General features: G+C 37.0%; 1 protein-coding gene across 8 annotated transcripts in view; it reads left to right on the forward strand.

Moving 5' to 3' along the window:
* LOC106883985 (uncharacterized) overlaps positions 1-15232 on the forward strand; it is a 74594-nt gene extending 59362 nt beyond the window's left edge. For 5 of the 8 annotated variants that reach the window (XM_052971065.2, XM_052971066.2, XM_014935145.3 and 2 more), the window contains 7 exons: positions 3755-3850; positions 5159-5248; positions 6487-6589; positions 8289-8470; positions 11208-11318; positions 13530-13883; positions 14378-15232. In XM_052971065.2, coding sequence (XP_052827025.1) covers positions 3755-3850; positions 5159-5248; positions 6487-6589; positions 8289-8470; positions 11208-11318; positions 13530-13883; positions 14378-14536 — 1095 coding nt within the window. In that variant the 3' untranslated portion in view covers positions 14537-15232. The remainder of the gene's footprint in view (positions 1-3754; positions 3851-5158; positions 5249-6486; positions 6590-8288; positions 8471-11207; positions 11319-13529; positions 13884-14377) is intronic. The other 3 variants (XM_052971067.2, XM_089358441.1, XM_089358442.1) reach the window with 2 other exon arrangements.
* Positions 15233-22479: the final 7247 nt, after the last annotated feature.

Here is a 22479-nt window from a genome sequence, read left to right on the forward strand (position 1 = left end):
TATATGGTGAGACTGAACCCCAAACTACAAGTTTGAGAAGCATGTTTCTTAACTACTTAGCAATGCCATCTATATATATATATATATATACGTCGGAAACAAAAGGACTCTGTCTCAGTGAAAGGTAGACTGTATGATGCTTGTGTGCAAATGGCTATACTCCATGGTAGTGAGACATGGACTATGAATGCAGAAGATGTGCATAAACTGGAGAGAAATGAAGGCAGTATGCTCTGTTTTCTCTGAGAGAAAAGTTGGAGAGAATCAAAGTTGGACAAAATCAAATGTAGGTTGCAAGAGAGAAGACTATGTTTGTTTGGACTTGTGATGTGTATGAATGAGGACAACTGCATAAAGAAGTGCTGATCATTGAAAGAAGAGGGAGACCCAAGAAGACGTGAGATGAAGTAGTAAGGACCGATCTCAGGATGTTGGGCTTCATGGAGGAAATAACAATGAACTGAGATGTCTGGCAATATGACATTCTTGAGAAGACCTGCCCATGTCAGTGAAACTGAGTTCTGGAAGTGTTGTGTGTTCCACACGTAACAGGAAAACTTTTCACATACCGTACCGCAACAAACCAAACTGCATCTCTTCCTCATATTTCCTCTTTCATGCACTATGCTTGCCCCCAACTCCTCTATTCTGTCCTCTGGGCCCTGTTTCACAGTATCATTGCTATCTGTTAGCCCCAACCTGTGTGTTCTACCCACACATGACAGGAAAACTTTTCTCACACCCTACCCCAACAAACATCTCAACATATTTTCTCTTCCTCACATTTCCTCCATGCAATATGCTTACTTATCACTCTCCAATCCTGTCCTCATGGCCCTGTTTCTCTATATCATTGCTATCTGGTAGCTCCCCTATCTCTATACACCCAGGTTTTTACCACTCACTACTCATGCTTCTTTTGCAGTGTCCTGTCATTTATATTATGACCTTCGAACCTCAAGGGTATTCCTTGGCACTTGCCACCTATCTATCTCTCCCTTCTTTTACTTGACCATCTCATTTATATTCTGATCCCTGTCCCTTGTGAGTATGCCCAGCACTCTGCCACTATCTCTATCCTGCTGTCTCCCACTCTCTCTCTCTCTCTCTCTTTCTCCTGCTCTCTCAAGTTGGGTAAACATGTATCTCCTTTACAGCAGCACACCTATTTCTGTTCTCATTCCTGATCTCTCTCTCCATCTTGCTGGGTAACCATGTACCTCTACAGCAAGACACCGTTTCTGTCTCTCTGTCTCACTATAACCTTTCTTAGTCTGACACAAGATCACCTCCTCCAATGCCCCCTCTCCTCTCAAAAGATTTTTATCTTGCAAGTTACTTGGTGACCCTGTCAGTGCAGGTGTCACTTAAAAAGCATCCAGTCCACACTGTAAAGTGGTTGGCATTTGGAAGGGCACTCAGCTGTAAAAAACCTTGCCAGAATTGACCTCACTTGTATTTGTACCATGTAAAAAGCATTGGGCACGCTGTGGGATTGTTGGTGTTAGGAAGGGCATCCAGCTGTAAAAACCCTGCCAAAACAAACACAGAAGTCAAGTGCAAGCTTCTACCTGGCTGGCTCCTGTCAAACCATCCCATCCATGCCAACTCGAAAGGTGGAGGTTAAACGGTGATGATGATGATGATGATGATATATATATGTCTTCTTCACTCCTGTTCACCCATATATAAAGCAGGATAGTCATGAATCTCTTCTACAGCAACAAGCCTATTCCTGGGCTTTTTATCATATTTTAATCCCCTCAACACATTGCATAAACCCACCTTTCTCCCTCTCAGTTGAGTACAACTGTTGGATACCATTTCATGCCATCAAATTATGAACCCCCACTTTGCAATCACAAGGTCTCGGGTTAATTCCTGCCGCGTGGCATCTTGTGTAAATATCATATGCTGCAAGTTGATACTTATTTTGTGAGTGAAATTAAGTAGATAGAGAGTGTATAGAAGCTCACTGGGTGGATTGTACTTCAAATTCAAAAGGCACATACAACTCTATCATGCATGGTATCACATTGATTCTGCTTGGGAATTGATATGACACATCATGCATGTGTCTGTGGAATGCTGAGTCACTCATATGTCTTAATTTAAGAACAGGTTGTTTCATTGATTAAACAATCCTCATTGTTGATCAAGAGAGATCTGTCACGATATACACGTGCATGCACTTGAAGGTGTATATACAAACTTAAATAGGTATGACATCACCTCCATTTTTCACACTTTTACAAGTATAGTAGTTTATTGGAGCAATAATTTTACCGGTTGAACCCCCTTCATACACTCAATATCACTCACATGTAACTTGCTATACACTAACGATATTAAGTTCTTAACCCTCTCAAACCTGGAGCCCCTGTGTCTAACTTTACCCTTCACCCAGGCTCCTGTTGCATATACAGCTCAGGTGTATCACTTGCAGGCAAACTAATGGACAGAATCTCAAAAATAAATTCAGGTGAATAACAATAATAAGCCTATCACTCAGCTACCATATTTGTTCACCCAAATTGCTACTTTCCTCATCACTTTCACCACTTTGGTTGTTCAAATCACTCTCATTGCTGGTGTAAGTGTAAACGCTTCATCCAAAAAATAAATATCATCAGTGATTTCGTCAACTGCAAAGAGTCAAGGCCTTGCTTACTTACAGGATGAAGTGCTGTGTTCATCACACAATCATTTCATCACAGAATCGTTTTTCTTTTGTGTTTTTTAAAATTAAAAACAAAAGTAAACAACAGCTATGGGGGACACCATTAACAATGAGTCATAAACACAGTTGACCACACAGCTGCAATGTGGTCAGTTGTCTGATTTAAGTATTGTGTCTTTTTTTTTTTCTATGTGTTGTTTGTTACTGCCTTAGCAGGAATCCAACAGAGATGACATTTAAGCTATTCCTGCCATATTGAGAACATGGTGTGATGTGGTTAAACCAAATGAGAGCTTCTACATGGTCACTCAATCAGCTAGAAGCATCAGCGAGAAGCATCAGCCAGATCATCCTCAAATCATATCCAGATGTTTTTAAAAAGGAAAAATATATTTCATAGACACTAGTTAAAAAATAAAACATCGTTTTGTAGGCACTGATTTTGACAAAGCATGTGTGTTTTACTTTTATATTCATGTAGGTTGATGTTTACACTTGGTACCACCTCTAACTCATACATCTTACAGGAGGCTGTGGAGGAACTTCTACATGATTGTGTGACCTGCTAGAAATAGCATCTAAATCATGCTACACAACTTTAAAAAACAGCTGGATGCCCTTCCTAATGCCAATTTCTTTACAGCGTGTACTGGGTGCTTTTATTTTTCTTGTCATGCAGCTTGCTAGACTAGGACCCCCAAATGGGTAGGGAGAACTTTATGGTAGAATAAAGAGTAGAGAGGGGTAAAGCTATGTAAGAAAGGGCTGGAGCAGAATGAGTTATTTGCTGTAGAGGAGCAACATAGCTACTCACATTTTAGAAGAGAGGGGTCAATGTAGTTGGAAAGTGATATAAATGAAAAAAAAAGAAAAAATGGGAGAGTCATGGCTGGAATACATATTGATCAAAGCTCTGCTTAATCATGGCCAATCTGGAATCTTTAACAATCATTATTTAATGATCTGAACTGATGTTTATGTGGGTATTAAATTTGTTAATTATAAAATGTTCAGCATCAACAAACATGTTTTAAAGGTGGATTATTTTGTTTCTATAAATTCTTCTTATTTAAGGCTCAAATGGAAGAAAATGAAGAAGAATTGAGTGCAAAACAACTGCTTTTAGAAAGGAAAATTCAATCTTTAGAAGATGAAAGAAATGAATTACAGGTAAAATATAATTTAATGTTATTACTGTGCAGCACCTTCTGAAAGTGTTGTCCATGGGGTCTTAAGCCAACCAGTGCCTTGTGAGTAAATTTGTTTGATGAAAACTACATGGAAGCCCATGTGCATATTTGTGTGTTTGTCTCCCATTGCTTGAGAGCTAGTATTAGTTTGTTTGCATCTCCCTGATGGTTCAGTAAAATGCGATCAATGAAATAAATACTTGATTAAAAAAAAAAAAAGTATCAGGTTGATTTGTTCAACTAAACTCTTCAAACCAGTGCCCCAGCATGACTGTAGTCTAATAACTGAAACAAATAGAAGAATGATTGCATTCATCATCATCATTGTTTAATGTCCGCTTTCCATGCTGGCATGGGTCAGACGGTTGGACTGAGGGTTGGCAAGTCAGAAGGCTGTACCAGGCTCCAATCTGATTTGGCAGAGTTTCTACAGCTAGATGCCCTTCCTAACGCCAACCACTCTGAGAATGTAGTGGGTGCTTTTATGTGGCAACAGCCACGCTCAAAATGGTGTATTTTACGTGCCACCTGCACAGGAGCCAGTCCAGCGGCACTGGCAACGATCTCGCTCGAATGTCTTTACACATGCCACCGGCACAAGTGCCAGGAAGGCGACGCTGGGCACAAGTGCCATCACGATTTACTTTTGTCACATGAAAAAACTGTGCAGCATAAAATTTTTGTACACATTGATTAATGAAGATTAAAAAGAATGTTGCCTTAGAATAGGAATGTGTGGTGATATTTATTATAATTGCACTATAAATAAAAAGTTCTTGCATATTAACTGAAATAAAAACAAATTCACAAGTCATCTTTTGAATCATTAAGACACACTCCAGCCTCTGGCTCACAAGTGTACTGTCTCCTCTTTGTCTTTTCCATCACTACTATAATGGCCTCTGTCCCTCAAAGTTGACTGGTCTCATACCTCCACCACTCAACAGGCACTCTGATCCACTTGCCTCTCCACATTTCATCCCTATTGTTGTATTCAGTTCCCCCACTTGTCCTGCACAAACTGCTATCTCCCAGTCCTTGCTCCCCAAAACATTGTCCCTTTGGAATCTCCTCCCTGTTTTTGACTTTCTTACAAATGTTGACCTGCAATACATTAATCGCATCAACCTTACTAGTCTTGGATGGCCTGCAAGGATCATGGCCACTTCCTCTTTCACCAAACACTGCAAGTAAAAATGAAAAGCAGTTTAAATGTTACAAAATTTTTCACCTTCTTTCCTTTCTATTATGTTGCAATAGATATCTATTTTCTTCCTAACTCTTCCAGGATAAACTAATTTCTCAAGAGAACGAATATTCTGCTGTGTTAAGTGAACTTCAGGAGAAGACAAGTAAACTAGAGAATGTGGAAATGAAGGTAGGTTATGGCTTTTTTAATTATGCTAAATGAGTTTCTACCTGATAGTCTCTTTGATTAATATTCAAATAAATCCTAATCCATCATTGATTAAATCATGCTAAGCTCTGCACTCATTAACTTTACCTAAGTCTTTATTACCAGTAGAGGAAGTCTCTGCATGAGCCAGCACGATAACCTCTCTTTCTAGAAATAGAAACCAAATACACTGTCATTATTTTATCTTTGAAAAGGGAAAGGCACACTGGACAATGCAGGCTGAGAAATGATAAAGACCAGACCTCTTGTCTGACGAAAACACAAGAGTTGTGGTTTCTCCCCAGCCTTTCTCTGCTCCAGTCTCAGAAACATGACTTTGTATAAATGTCATGGGCAGTATCCTTCCATTTCTAAAATTTAAAAAAAAAATTGTACTTGAAATTTCTGCTTTATGATTTTAGTAAAGCCTGATTTCTTGTGGTGATATTATAACACCTTCAGTCATTTTTGTGAGTGTAGTTGGCAAGTAGCCTGATTGTGTGGTATTTCATAGTATAGCAACTTGGACAAGTGTTGTTTTCTGTATCCCTGAGCCAACCAAAGCCTTGTGAAGGATTTGGTAGATGGTGCTGGTAAGCAACATGTAAAGAGCACCCACTCTGTAAAATGGTTGGCATTAGGAAGGGCATCCGGTCATAAAAACCATGTCAGAACTGACAATTGGAGTCTGGTGCAGCGTTCTGGCTTCTCACCTCCTGTTAACCATTCCAACCCAAGCCAGCATGGAAAATGGACGTTAAATGATGATTATGAAACTGAAAGAAGCTTATCATGTGTGTGCATGCGTGCACCCCTCCTTTGACTCTTGAAATCACATGGTGGCTGTAAACCAGAAATGTTTGTTTCTATTCTTCCACAAAAAACATCTGGCCACAAGGAAATATTCTCTTGCTTAGGAACAGGAGAAAGTTGGCAACTGGAAAGAGATCCAGCCATAGAAAATTTGCCTCAATGAATTCTGTCTAGTCCATGCCAGCTTGGAAAAGTGCATGTTAAATTAATGATGATGTACTTGACAGACAATGTGTGTGTGAACATTTTCATTGTGATGTTTCCATTCAATAAAAACGACCATTGTCACTTAGTCCCAAGTATGGCTTACCTCAGACTAACCAACGATTCCTTACCCTTCTTAAATATGATTGTTTTAATTTGTTATTGCTTCTGTATTTTCTTTTCTTTGTGTCTGGCATTTTCAGCTGGAAGCTGCGGAAAAACAACTTGATGCAGCTTTAGAGGAATTGCAGGCTGTGAATAGAGAAGCATCAGAAACCAAGGCAGATCTCCAGTGTTGTACAGAAGGTAAGTATTAAAGAATTACATTGTTTGTAAAATGCTACCCTCTAGGCTGTAAAGATGGACAAAATGTTGCTAAGTTTTTGTCTGGTATGCTGGCAGTTCTGCCAACTCACCTTATAATAGCCATAATGAAACAATAATAAGAAAAACAACAATAATGATGATAATAATCTACTCTTTACTGAGGTCATTAGAGGGGTGGGGGATGCACTGAGGAAATGCTAATTCCTTGCAAGCCTTAAATTGAGATGACTGAGGTTATGTATTTAATTTTCAATTTCAAACACCAATAGCAGAGTCCTTACATGGCATCATACCCTTTCTTTTAAGGAAGAAGGGATATGATGCTACGGAGAAGTAACGAACAATATGTCTAGAATATATATATTCTCACAAGGAGTGTGGGAGAAATGTTGACTGATTCTCTACTATAACCAATTTCTTTGATGTTTTCTTTTTATGGGACTGTCACTGTGATGTCTTGTAGATACTGACAAGTCATGTGTGCTTAGATTTACATATCCGGGGAGAATTATTGTATTTTATCCAGTTGACACCTACAGAAACTGGAACTTATCTTCTGGCTTTTGTCTTGATGCACCTGTGGTATTTGCATCAACAAGATAGGTAATCCCTTGATTTAATTAAGATAACTGACAAATATTCTCATCAAAAGTTGCTGTTGATTGTTTTCCGTTGTTTGCTTTTGTTTAGTTTTTTTACAGTTCCTGAATGTTTGGAGAACATGAATATTTTAGATATTGTTGCCAGACCAAAAAAATTGGTTACTAATATCACACAGGCAGGGGCTCAGAAATTTTACAAGGTAGAATGAGGTTGCTTTGAGGCCACCTCTCTGAGTGGGTGTGGTCTTCTCTTCCCTACTCTCATCAGCATTTCATGGGGCCCTTCCTTGGATCTCTGCCCTCTGGATTATTGTACTAACTGAACCCTTCCTTTCTCATAGTTAAACTTCTGATCAAACATTCTAGCCCTGAACATCCTGTTTTTTGGCTTTTAGTCAGTGTCTTATACTATCATACTTTATCTGATTTAATCTAGAACTTTGTTTCTCTATCTCCTTTTTCCCGCCTTTCTTTTTATCTGGCTGTTTGAAGGATATTTAACTGCCATTTCTAACAGTTCAAACAATTACATTATAACTGTTTTGTTGGCTTCTTGTGTTTGTTGATATTGTTTATCATCATTTTAACATCATTTTTCTATGCATGTACAAAGTCAGACAGAATTCACTGTGGTAGATTTTCTACTGCCAGATGTCCCTCCTGTCACCATTAGCTGTTATTCAGGTCATTTCCTCTTGAGAAAATTCATTGTATACAGAGGCAGATGATGTTCTTTTTTTTAAAACAACCACTAAACTATGGATCCCATTAAAATAGTTGACTGCAGTTCTCAGTATCATTAATTTTCAATATTTTGTGAAATCATGTCTGGCCTTGGGCGAAATATTACCTTGCTTGGATACAGGTGAGGGTTAGTGAATAAGAAGAGCATCTGATTGTAGAAAATCTTCCTTAGTAAACTCTGCCTGACCCATGCAAGTAAGGAAGAGGACATTAAAACAATGATGATGAATTTTGTCTACTAATCACAAGACATGAAATTTGTTGTTTGTTATCCTCTTCTTATCATCGGCAAATATCAATTAATTAATTAATTTTTTATTTTTATTTTGTAGAGAAAGATAAATTACTTTTACGTAATGCAGAACTGTTTCAACAACTGCAGTCATTACAGCAGAGTCAGCAAGTTGAGAAAATGGAGTACGAGCAAGTGTTGAAAGAGAAATCTGAAATTTATACTGCACTAAAGAAAGAGGTGGAAGACAATGAGGTAACACTGGACCAGTACAGAAAACAGGTAGGGACCAGTATAATGTCTTGTTTTGTTTTATATTGCTGTAAGGTTACACATTGCTACTGCTGCTGCTGGTGTTTAGTTTCAGGTCAGCCATTACTAAACAAGAAGTCTTTTAGGATCAAAAGACTTCTTTACCTTTTGGTCATTCTGTACAATAAGCAACAAGTGAGCTTCTAATGCAAGGTTGAATTGCTAGAAGTAGCAGCAACACTCCCTCAGATCCCACATACATGGAGACATACATGTACACTGGCGCAGACATGCACATTACCATGTCAAAGGTCATATTGGATGATATAGTCTGATATACATTGTTTCAGAAAAATACAAAATAAATTGATATTCTGTCCCACCAGGCCTGACTTAAGGTGAAATAATAACAGTGAACATAAGCACAGGATGGCTGAATGGTCAAGTTCATTATGCAACTATAGGGCTTTCCTATAAGTAGGTTATCTCCCTTGGCTAGGCGGCGCTCCATGTAGACAGTTAAACTTCCGCAGACTATCCACGCTATTGTTATTGTTTCGATGATTCAGCTATCGAAGTACTTACTGTGCCTAAGTTAGAGAAATATTTAAGATTATATGGACAGTATGTTACTGGAAGAAAGGCAGACTTGACTGAAAGGTATAAAAATTCTGTCGATGAAGAATGTCAACAAAGTAAATTCATCGGACGATAAGTCTGAAGTATCGGACGATACTTCAGACAGGAATAAGCAGAAGCTTATATCTGCTCTCGGTAAAGTATTGCCTGATATAATTTTAATCTTCGGATTTTTTTAATATGCTAGACCACTGGTTCTAATTGATTAATATTAATTTCTACCCTTATTAATAAATATATATATATATATATATAAAGAAACATATCATAGCTAGGCTTACTCGAAATTCCCACATTCATTCAGAACATTAACAACAATTTCAATGTGTTTATTATTTGAATGCAAAATTCTTTATTAAAAATACCTGTACATCAACACAACAATTATTAGATTAAACATTCGTGTTTAGCCCAACGTACACCACTCGAATTTGTTTCCCCTTTTGAATTTTAACATGTTCTAATCTGTTAATGAGGAGATAAATCAAAGAGACATTTCACTCATCTACTAACTGCGTATATGATCATGCACTTACTGATATTTTAAATACTTTGTTTGGAAAAACAGATGGCAAGGGGTGATCTTTCGATAGTCCATTAAAATTGACGAAATGCTGGGAACACATTTGGCTATTTGCAGTGTAAACAAAGTCTTTCCTCACAAGTCTCAATCTCTGAAGCCAAATACGACGAATAGCTACGTTTGCAGGATATCTATGTAGCGAAATAACTTTGCCGAACCAGTCAGTGCAGTATGTGAGTCGTCTGCGGAAGTTAAAGCAAGTCACTGAGCATGTGTACATGTCATACGGGAGAGTTCCAATCAGGGGTGATTAACAACCTTATAGGAACCCCCTATAAGGGCCCCACATACACTCTCCTTCCATAGCATCTTGAGCAAGACATTCTCTATAGTTGTAGGTTGATCACCTGAACATGTGAATGAAATTGGGTGACAGGAACTGTATAGGAGCTCACTGGGTGGCTTGTACCACTAGGCCATGTTGCCTTCACCCTAACCATTAGGCCAGGTACCTTCACAGCAATGATTGACTGAAATTCTGTTAACTATCTTTAAGTGGAGAAACTATTAGGGTTGACCAAAAGTCATGAAAATGAAGTTGGTGCAACAACTTGAAGCCACTTGATTAAGCTGTTAAGGGTTGTGACTTTTAGCTCACCTTGTGCAACGATTGTACTACAAATTTTTCATGATTTAAATCATGGAACTATTTATTTTACTCATCTCTTTTTTTTTCTTTTAAATAAATCAGATTTTATGCTAAATATCTAAAGATCTGAAGACTATCACGTCATTATTTTAATGTTCACTTTTCCATACTTACATGCTTTGGACTAGTTTGAATGAGGCAGAATTTCTTTGACTGAATGCCCTTTTAATCACCAACCTTCACTTGTTTCCAAACAAGATGATATTTTCCCATGGCCAGACTGATTTTCACAATACTGGAAACAAATGACTGCCTCATTGCAAGCAACACTCATTAACAACTATCAGATGACATTAAGACAAGGACTTAAAAGCATTCACACACACTGTATTTACTCATAAGTTCCTCCCCAGTGTTTTCATTTAAAATCAAATACAAAATAGTGTGACTTATGCATGCACATGTATTTACTTGCGTGTGTGTGTTGTTGTTGTTGATGACATCATAAAAAATTACAAACTTTTGAGAGAACCTGGAATATCTTTTTTGCAATTAGTTCTTGAAGCACACATAAAGCTGTAAATAACAGCATGAAAATATTGAGTTGAAGAACCCTTTTGGATAGAACAGGTTGAAGAGTGTTTGTGAGACTTGAATTCACATCTCCTGTATGTACGACTTGAATTCACATCCCCTGTATGTACTTTGAGAACCAATTCCAGAAAAGAAATACACACACACACAAAGAGCTTCTTTCAGATTGTCTATAAACCCACTCTCGAAGCTTTGGATGGCTTGGGGCTATATATAGTAGAAGACACTTGCTCAGGATGCCATGCAGAGGAACTGAACCTGAAACCATGTGTTTGGGAAGTGGACTACAACCACACTTACACTAAAACTACTATAATACCAAATTCTAACTTCACCTGATTTTGTATTTTATTCTTACCTAGATTGCTAAACTGGAAACACAGATACAAGATGGTGCTGAGCTTTCAAGTGAACTCATCTTAACAAGGAATAATTTACGCCAATTAGAAGAAACACTTAATGATAAAAATAAGGTGAGTTAGTGTTTTTCCTTTCCTTTCAGTAAATTTTGTCTCTTCTGTTGCCATTGTTTGATCTCATCAAACCAGTTTTTTTTGTTTGTTTTCAGTTGTGTACCTCAGTCTACATTATGCAATTTTTGTTTGTTTTATTCTAAAATAGAAGTGTGATTTGAGGGAGATTTGGTTGCTTGTCATTGCAAGTCTAACAACTGGCAAGGTGGCTTGTTCTTATTAGTAATCCAGTATAATTACAAGATCATTTAATGTCCCTATTTCATGCTGACATAGGAGTTGACTGGTTTGATAGGATCTGAGGGGTCTTTTTAGCTTGGTTTCTACAGCTGGATGCCCTTTCCAATTCTAACCACTTTAAAGAGTGTGGTTTACATGGCACCAGCACCAATGAGACCATCATGAATCTTGCAAGACTATAAACTCCAAGAGAAGCAACTTTATGCTATGAGATGAGGAATTAAAGAATGAGAGAAGGGGCCAGAGCAGAACAGATTTGCTGTAGAGGGATCATGTGGCTACTTAGATTTTCAAAGAAGGAGTGGGGGTGTTTGATTGGTCAAGGTGGAACCATAGAAATAATGGTGATAGTGCATCTAAGTAACTTTGTGTTCTTCAGAACCAATGTAAAGTGAAATACTTTTCTGTGGGGACAAAACTGGCCATGCAGTTTAAAAAGTTTGCTCAGCTGGTGGATGGCAAAAGCTGTAGCTTGTCAAACAAAATGCTTTGTGGTATTTGGTTATGTTCTGAGTTCAAATTCCATCTAGCTCAACTTTGTGGCAAGTGACGTAAGTGTTGAGAGTTGAGGCAATTGATTATAAAGAGAGGAATAATAAATCTATGTGAATACTTTAATTAGCTCCAAAAAATTGCTATAGTCGTGAGAATGGTGTGTTGTGAAGGAATGAAAGCTGTTGTTGATGTCATGAAACAGTTGGCTCAACAACAGATTTCCTGGTTTTACACCAACTAATCAATAGGAAATCAATTTCAACAAAATTTAGCAGGCATTTGCTTAGAGCCCCAGTTTTTTCTTGCTTCCCCCCCCCCCCCCATTCCCTGTTTATTTCCTGTAGATGTTTAGGCTGGGTATCAAACTGCATTGATCTCTCCTTCCACTACTGAATAACTTTTATAATGTATGGCTGTATTTTAACAATGAAGAACACATTGGAAAGACCTAAGTGAACTAAATGTCTAATGCTAGCTAGAAGAATTCAAATTCAGAATGAGGTCACATTTGCTTTTGATCTTCTTATTTTACAGTGGTATAATTGATCTGACACCTGTTTCAGCTTCACCACCTGATCTTTAGGTATCATTAGCAGAGCCTGCTTTATTGCAAGCATTCAGGCCAGATCTGATAACTTCCTTGCTCTTGGTTTCAGAGGGTCATAAAAGGGCCATGGATGCTACTCCCTTCCCCCAACCAGGTGTCTTAAATGTGTCATTTGCTAGGATTCTCCAGTTCCCTCTGTATTGTGCTGCATGCATACAATCAGCCAAGTTTTTGTTTCCAGTCTATTCTTTGATGTTGTTAATCCACAAATGTCTTTGAGAGCCTCTTGATCTCTACACTTCCTGTCAGGATGATCTTTAGCAATGACTCATGGCACAGTCTCCCATTAAGTAAATGATGGTTCTGGCTTACAACATCCATGCTATCCAATGTGCTTGCTCTCCCACTGGGGAATTTGTCAAATTTTGAAGCTGGATTTTTTTTTGGGCCACAGGCAGAAGCATTAATGTTGGATGCTGTCAGCATTTGTGAGAGACATGGTGAACTCATTAGTTGGAGCCAGCTCAATCCAGCCTGGATGAATGCCACCACAGCTACAAGTTGTAGTACATTTGCTATGGAATGCATTGCAGTCATGACTATCCCGTTTTTTGTTTTTTTTCTGATTACTTTGTGCACTGCATCATTCTTTTAAAATGGTGTGAGATTTAGCAGATCAGCTGACCATATAGTAGCTCTGTCATTGGCTTATGTGGTGTAAGGGATTTGTTTTTTTGAAACTATATGTATAAATGGCTCTTAGGAAGCTACAAGATGTTGCACAAGCACTGAGCTCTGAAATGTATTGCTTATAGCAGAAACATCTGTAAGTTAATGATTCTTGTTCTTTTGTCATTCATTCATTCATATATATATATATATACATACACACATATAATTCTATGTTTTTAATGGTTATTTTTCTGCAGACACTGAAGAGCCAACAGCAAAAATTAATAGATCTACGGAAAACTCTTCAGAAAGAATTGAAAGTCCAAGCGCTTCCAAATGACAATCTACCTCCAGACAATCGGGACTCCTCTAACACACCTCCTCTCAAGAGAAAAAACAATCTTGAACAGTCTGTAAATATATCCACTAGCCTTAATAAGCTGCCTCACGAGGCTTATGCCAAAAGCCTTGAGTTAAACCACATGCGTACTCATTCCGATCTTCCAGTTCATGCAACTGATTCATTCCGAGTTAAAGCCGACGAGAAAGACGTCAACTTCCTCTACCTGAAACATGTTGTTTTGAAGTTTATGCTGAGCCGAGAGAATGAAGTAAATTTCACTTTTGTCCTTTTCTTTTTCCTTTCATTTTTTGCTTATCATCATTGTAATGTTCAATTTTCCATGCTTGCTTGGACAGAATGTATTGAGTCAGATTTTCCATGCTCAGATGCCCTTCTGTTGTCAACAGTTGCCAGCTTTCAAATAAGGTAATGCTTGCTCAATTTCAGACATGTTTTTCATGGAACAGGAAATGAAAGACACTGCTTGTATGATGGTGACACTCGTTTACAACTATCAATCAATGTCAAAACAAGATGACAGAAATAACCCACCCACCCATATATATATATCATCATCATTTAACATCCATCTTCCATGCATATATGTAATGAGCTACTTCCAGTTTCTGGCTACCACATCCTCTCATACAGTCACACCAACACGTTTACAATTATTTCAAGGATGTTAGATATTCTCAATATTTTTGTATATATATTTTTTTTTTTATTCCATTGTAACATTTTATTTTGTTTTTGTTGCAGGCCCTGCAACTAATCCGAGCAGTGTCTGTTCTCCTGAAATTCACACAAGACGAGCAGCAGATGATTCGAGATACTCTTGAGTACAAAATGTCCTGGTTTGGGTCACGCCCTTCACTTGGCCGCGGTCAAACTGCCAAAATTATACCACCCTCATTTTAGCAACCATGTTTTAATTATTGAGACGATTGCCATGGGATATATAAGCATCACCACTTCCACCTTCATTATTATATATCTCTCTCTTTCTTTTGTTCTTTCTTCTTTATCTCTCTCTCTCTTATCATCATCATCATACTCAGTGCTATTTGCTGCTTCACCTATGTAAATGACCACCTTGTATAAAGAAAGGACACTATTTTCTTATATCTCTTGTATAAACAAATTAATTTAAAAAGAAATAACTGCGGTAACAAAAAAAAAGTAAAATAAAAATGGAAAGAAAAAGACAAGGAACTGACAATAAATATACCATCAAAACAAAACTTCCAATCTAGTAGTACAACTAAATATATATATAAATGTGTGTGTGTTTGTGTATATATATATATATACACAATATAAATTAATATTTATATGCAGTAAGTCTGATGCATGATTGCAGGTGCAAATGCAGTTAGGTAGTGGTACTTGGTAATTCGGTACTTGATTAACTCTTGGTATGGCTGTGTATTTATTTTGGTTGCCACTGAAAATAAAAATCTTTTTGTTAAACCCTGTCATCATTTTGGAACCCATGGGTTTTTTTTTTTAATATATATTTATTCTGTTTTTACCTATTAGGTTGGAGAGAACATCACATTTTTGAGGGTACTTCAATAAATTACAATAAAATAAGAATTAATTTTTACATTCTAATGCTTTTCTCTTTTTTTTTTTTTTTTGCAGATTACTTCATATCAATTTTTACCCTTTTAAAATGAGTTTATATCAGATCCGTATCAGACAGTGCATGCTATATGCTTTGAAAAGAGGTTCTTCAGTAATGAAATGACAAGAAATATTCATTCTGTTTGTGGAGATGAAGCTTTCTGTGTCTGCACCTGTGCACAATGGTTTGGCTAATTTCATTTGAGAAATTTTTCTCTCACATATTTCTTTTGATCTGAATGACTAAACTCAGTTAATATTGAGCATCTGTAAACCATATTTGAGGAAGATACAAAGCAAACTGCATAAGAATTTGCAAAACAGTTCATTCAAGTTACATTTCCGAGATCATGACAGTGTTTTATGATTAAAGTTTATCTGAATTCAATCAGTGGGTCTTTCTAAGCTTAATCAAAAAATTGCCCTCTGCATGTCTTAGGAGAATAGACTTGCTACTGAACCTTTCTTGGGTACAATCAACTCAAGTGATGAAAAATGGGTTCTCTATAATCATATCCAACTTCATTGGTTAGCAGTTAATGGAAAAGGAGAGCCCATCCCTAAATCAGTACATCTCAAAAAAAGTTACGCTTTGTGTATGAAGGGTTTCATCTATCATTAAATGTTAAACCAAAATGAAGCAGTTAATGCAGAGAAGTATCATTCTGCAAATAAAAATTTGCAGAAAATGCACACTTCATTGGTCAATTGCCCAATGAATATTGCTCTTATATGATAATACAAGATTACATATTGCCCAAGTTACTTAGAAAAAATTGTAGCACTAAAAATACGGAAGTTTTGCTTCATCTTAGACTATTGTCTTTCCACGATTAATAAATTATTTTTACTCTATATAATGTTGCAATGATCTAAGAAAGATTAAAAATGATATTGTTTCTTTGCTTCAAAACCTGCAGAATTTTATACCTAAGAAATAAATAATCTACTAAATAGATCATATTATCTTGATTAAATATATCAAGACCAAAGAAGTATTTGTTTCTTTCCCCATCTTGAAATGCAGAGGAATTTTCTTTCCAGCCTAATATTGTTTTCCTAATGTCATTGTTTTATTACTTTACAAACTCTTGCTAGTGAAGAAAAATATACAGGTGTGAAGTCAATGATAACAAGAATACGCTTTACTCTTTTACTTGTTTCAGTCATTTAATTGTGGCCATGCTGGAGCACTGCCTGTAGTCGAGCAAATCGACCCCAAGACTTATTCTTTGGATGCCTAGTACTTATTCTATCGGTCTATTTTGCCGAACTGCTAAGTTACAGGGATGTAACCACACCACCATCGGTTGTCAAGCGATGTTGTGGGGGACAAACACAGACACACACACAAACATATATATATATATATATACCGCTAAGCATTTCGCCTGGCATGCTAACGTTTATGCCTGCTCGTCACCAATACCAAGTATATTAAAGTTTATAATACTGTGCCTTACCTTTTTGTGTCAGATCACTGTTAAGTTATCTCTACAAACATTCTATAGAGTTTAGAGCTGTGGTCTCATCACTAATGACATTTGTAAACCACTGTGTAGAACACCTGGTGCAGAGTTAAATATAAATATTCAATAAGTTCCTTTGTAATTCCTGGCAAGATTGAAACCTGCACCTATGTATTAGGTCTTCACTTAAACACCCATCAACCCAGAAGTTATATCCTGTGAGTAACAAGATATTTCATCATTAGTAATTGATCTAATTCTGTGATAGATTTTAATATCCCATTGTACTCTTTTTGTTTGTATTATTATTATTAATGCATATAAAAATTGCGAGCTGGCAGAATTGTTAGCACGCTGGGGAAAATGCTTAGTAGGACTTTGTCCATCTGTACATTTCAAATAAGTATCAGTTGAACATTGATGTCAATATAATTGACTAGCCCCTTCCTTCATTTCAGGCCTTGTGCCTATAGCAGAAAGGATTATTATTGTTGTACAGAAAAGTGTTGAGCTGGGAGAATCGTTACTGTGCTGGACAAAATGCATAGTGGCATTTTGTCTGGCTTCATGCTCTAAGTTCAAATTCTTCCAAGATAAACTATGCCTTTCATCCTTTCAGGGTTGATAAAATAAGTTCCATTGAACACTGGGGGTTGATGTAATCAACTTCATCCCCCCACCTAAAATTGCTGGCCTTGTACCAAAATTTGAAACCATTATTATTGTTGTTGTTATATAACTATTTTCGTTGCAGTGCCATGTAAGGAAAGACATATAATTAACAACCAGCTTCAATGTTGCCCAGGACATGCAGTGAGGTGTTCTTACTAATAGTGTTCACTTTTATAATTTTTTTTTTTTTGTATCTCAAGTGATAATTAAATAAAAGTTAAGAAATGGTAAAAAAAAAAATTTAAGATGCTGTTTAGTTCCTGCCATTATTTGAAACCTCCACCTATAAATCAAAACGCTACTTACAAGCATGTCTTTATTTGCCAGGCCACTGAACAATGTGGGAATGAAAAAAGAGATATTAAAGTCTAATTTTCATCATTATTGATGATTGAGCTGAAGCTATGATAAATTTAGATATCTTGTGATTTACAGCATTTACTGAGGGATGGAGGTTGCCCTATTAATAAAATTGTAGATTAGACAGCATTGGACATCATGGCCAGAATTCAGTACTGTCCTGGGACTAAATAGAAATTTTTCTTTTTCCACATTTGAGAAAAATACCATGTAATTCCTGGCAGAAACTGAAATCTCTACCATGTATTAAAGTACTACTTGCCAACACCTTTACCTACCAGGCCACCAAAGCAGTTCCAAGAAATGAGTTGGAAATGAGATATTTAAATCTATTTTTATTGATTATTGATCTGATGCTGTGATAAATTTAAGTGTCTTGTTTTTTTTTGTTTACAGCATTTATTGGGAGAAGAACCTGGTAAACTTGTGGGTAAAGGTGTGTACATAAGACATGCTGGACGTACCTTGCCAAGGTTCAACACTCCCTGGGATGTAACAAAGAATTTTTCTTCATCCTTGGAGAAATATTATAATAAAAAAAAACCTTCATAGAATTCCCCACTAGTAATTCCTAGCAGAGAGTGAAATCACCTTTACATTATGTTACTACTTACCAACACCTTTAACCATTACCCATCAAAGTAACAACAATAACCAAGTTAAGCAGGAGATATTTAAACACCTTTTTTGTTATTGGTCATTGAAAGCAAACTTCTTGTTTGCACACACCTACATACATAGTTACTTTATCTCCCTGTTCACTTCAGATTAGTCTTAGTCTACCTGAAGATCTATTATCATTAGACACTCCAGCTGTGACCCATTTCTTGTTACCTCACATGCTAATTACTTTGTGCAATCTTTATAAAGGTTTTATTTACTTTGACTATTCACTTCCCACCATCTTTAGTTAAAAAGAACGTTTAAAATTAAGTGGAAATTGGAACCCAACCTAAATATAAGTCAATTACATACTAACATCATTGCCAACCACCAGGCCATCAAGACAACAATGGAAAGAGGATATTTCAATATTCGATTCATAAAGTTGAAAACCTACACTACAGGAGGATGACCCAGAACTTAGCTGTGTGTTGTGCTAACATCTCAGATGTTTCTAGATTTCTATCCAAGGTGAGGTTCTAGTGTTTTCTGTTCTTTCATGGCAGCTTCTACATTCACAACATTGTTCATTTAACAATCTGAGTGTGTGTTTGTGTATATATATATATGTATATATATATATACTGTATATGTGGAGGCGCAATGGCCCAGTGGTTAGGGCAGCGGACTCGCAGTCATAGGATCGCGGTTTCGATTCCCAGACCGGGCGTTGTGAGTGTTTATTGAGCGAAAACACCTGAGGCTCCGGCAGGGGATGGTGGCGAACCCTGCTGTACTCTTCCACCACTTTCTCCCTGTTGTGCCTGTAATTCAAAGGGTCAGCCTTGTCACACTGTGTCACGCTGAATATCCCCGAGAACTACGTTAAGGGTACACGTGTCTGTGGAGTGCTCAGCTACTTGCACGTTAATTTCACGAGCAGGCTGTTCCATTGATGATTCAACTGGAACCCTCGACGTCGTAAGCGACGGAGTGCCAACAATATACTGTATATATACACAAGCATTTTGTCTGACACACTAACAACTCTGTCAGTGCACAAGGCCTGAAATTTGGGGGAGGGGACTAATCAATTACCTCAATCCCAGTGTTTTGCTGGTACTTATTTTATTGACCCTGAAAGGATGAAAGACAAAGTCAACCTCAGTGGAATTTGAACTCAGAACATAGATTGATGACATACCCCCAAGCATTTCAGCCTGTGTGCTAACAATTCTGCCAGCTCATCACCTGCCTAGTAATAATAATGATTCATTTCATAATGAAAATATAATATATTTTACTTGTTTCAGAATTTGGACTGTGGCCATGCTGGGGCACCAGCTGGAAGAGTTTAATGGAATAAATTAACTAGTATTTATTTTTAAGCCTGGTCCTTATTCTATCAGTCTCGTTTTGCCTAACTGCTAGTCGACAAGGATGTAAACAAGCCAAAAACCAGTTAAGTGGTGATGGGGTCAAACACAAAGGTACACACAAGCTTCTTTCAATTTCCAACTACCAAATTTACTCATAAGACTTCGGTTAGCCCAGGGCTATAGTGTTGCCTAAAGTAATTCTATATATTATAATATACATCATAATATTAAGTCATACATTATAATAGACTTGGAAACAGTTTGTATGTGCAGTTAGTTGAAGATTCTACATACTGGATGCCAGAAAGGGGACAACAGGAAGGATATGCACCATTTTGAGGCCTTTGGCTCTTGTAATACAACATAATATAATGGTTTCAAATTTTGGCACAGGGCCAGCAGTTTTTGTGGGGAGGGGATAAATTGATTACATTGACCCCAGTACTTGACTAGTACTTATTTTATTGCTCCTGAAAGGATGAAAAGCAAAGTCAACCACAACAGAATTTGAGAGAGAGAGAGAGAGTGAGTTCAATACGTAATATATGTGTGTCTGTGTGTCTACAGGACGTCACCAAGTGTAAACAACATGAAATACGAAAACAAATGAGTTAAATACGCAAACAACGAGAGAAAAAATGGAAAACAGGACAAGTAACATAATGAACGACCCTTCATCACTGCCGGCTGTCTATCTACTCTTCATTCTGAGCATTGAACGACAATACGAGTATTCGAAGACAGTTGCTCCCATAAATAACAAAATAAAATTTTAGATTTATGGAGGATCAAAGGTGGGAACAAAAACAGGACAGTGGAGACATACAAGGAAACCGAACGAAAACAAACACGGAGGGTCGTTAGACCAGAACGAAAGTAAAATAGCGAACGCTGGAGAAATATTTTCTTTGAAAAGAGAAAAGATAGACGTCCAATCCTTAGGACTTCCTCGAGGAAAAGAAAGATGGTCAAGTGTTTGTTTAGTTGGGAATAAAAACAGGATAGTGGAGACATACAAGGAAACCGAACGAAAACAAACACGGAGGGTCGTAAGACCAGAACGAAAGTAAAATAGCGAGCGCTGGAGAAAAATAAAAAAATGTTAGTAAGTAAAAGTGTTTTAAAAAAGATTGTTAAATTTTCAGATTATCACCCGCACGATTTTCACTACAGTGTTAGAATTGGGGTTTTAGGGTTAGGTAGGTAATCGTGCGGGTGTTAATCTCAAGATTTACGAAAAGATTTTCCAAAAAACTCAGTTTGTAGGGAATAAATGTTTGTCGATCGTATTTGAAAAAGATGTGTGACTATTTTTTTTCTGTTGCTATCATGGTGAAGGACGAGTTAGAAATAACTTACAATTCCCGCCAATTAGAATGAGGTATATATGTATGTAGTATTAAAATGAAATCATTAAAGTGAAATTGTCATTACACTATCGAAATGTGATTGTTTCAGTTTTGATACTGAAATAGTTTTCTTTTACTGTCAGTGTTTCTCCTTCCTTTCTTTTTGTATTTGTTGTTGGATTGTTCGTAAAGGTTCATAAGAGAAAGTAGGAGTTGAAAGGATTTGTATTAGAAAGAGGAAATTAAATTTTATTAGGGAGAAAATGTTTACTTCTGTAGTTTTATGTATTTTATTCATTATTAGGAATTTTTTGGAGTGAAAAAATGACGCAGTGACCTAACAAATTGTATTTAGAATATTAGTTGCGATTGTTTAATCGAAGAAATTTGGAATTGTGTAAATGTATGAATTTTAAACATACACACACACACACACACACACACACACACAGAGAAAAATCTACCTTTTATAGTATAGATATATATATATAGAAAGAGAGATAGATAGAGAGAGAGAGAGAAAGAGAGATGTTGCAGCTGCAAAGAAGACGGAAAGGTTCAGTAAGGTCATGTCAGAATGGATACGGAAAAAGTTTCATGATTTTTAAACTTGAAAGTATTTGACTGGGTGGCGATTCCTTTTTCATTGCAGACACTGCTGAAACTGGTGAATTTTATCAGAAAGAAATATTACAACTAGAATATAGTAAAAAGAGGAAAGATAATTTTAGTGGCGACAACTTTCAAAAGTTCTGGCAAAATATTGGTTTCAAATTTTGGCACAAGGCCAGCAATTTCACAGGAGTGGGTAAGACGATTACATCGATTCCAGGGCTCAAATGGTTTTTATTTTATCGGCCCCAAAAAGATGAAAGGCGAAGTAAACCTTGACGTAAAGGCATTTTGCCTCGCGTGCTAACGCCTTAAATCAGGCAAAGTATTAAAAGATATATCTGATACGCAAATACGTAGAGTGATATTATATTTACTGCTGCCTTTTCTTGCTTGATATCTAGTCGAATCAGGCTTTAGTGTGGCAAATCATATTATCACAAAGGAATTGTCTTGGTATTGCTGAGAGAGGGGATATTAGTTCGTTTCTAAAGTTTGATGTAATTGAACGAAAAATAATTTCAATAAATTTTATTATTTCATCTGCTTTTAAAATGAGCATTCAGTCCACACTGTAAAGTGGTTGGTATTTGGAAGGGCATCCGGCTGAAAAAACCATGCCAAACTGACCTCATCTGTGCTTGTGCCATGTAAAAATCACTCAGTCCACTCTGCGGAGTGGTTGGTGTTAGGAAGGGCATCCAGCTGTAAAAACTATGCCAAAACAGACACGGAAGTCTGGTGCAGGCTCCTGGCTGGCCAACTCCTGGCAAACAGTCCAACCCATGCCA

The sequence above is a fragment of the Octopus bimaculoides genome, chromosome 10 (assembly GCF_046866305.1).
Source record: "Octopus bimaculoides isolate indiv1 chromosome 10, ASM4686630v1, whole genome shotgun sequence".
Classification (NCBI taxonomy): Eukaryota; Metazoa; Mollusca; class Cephalopoda; order Octopoda; family Octopodidae; genus Octopus; species Octopus bimaculoides.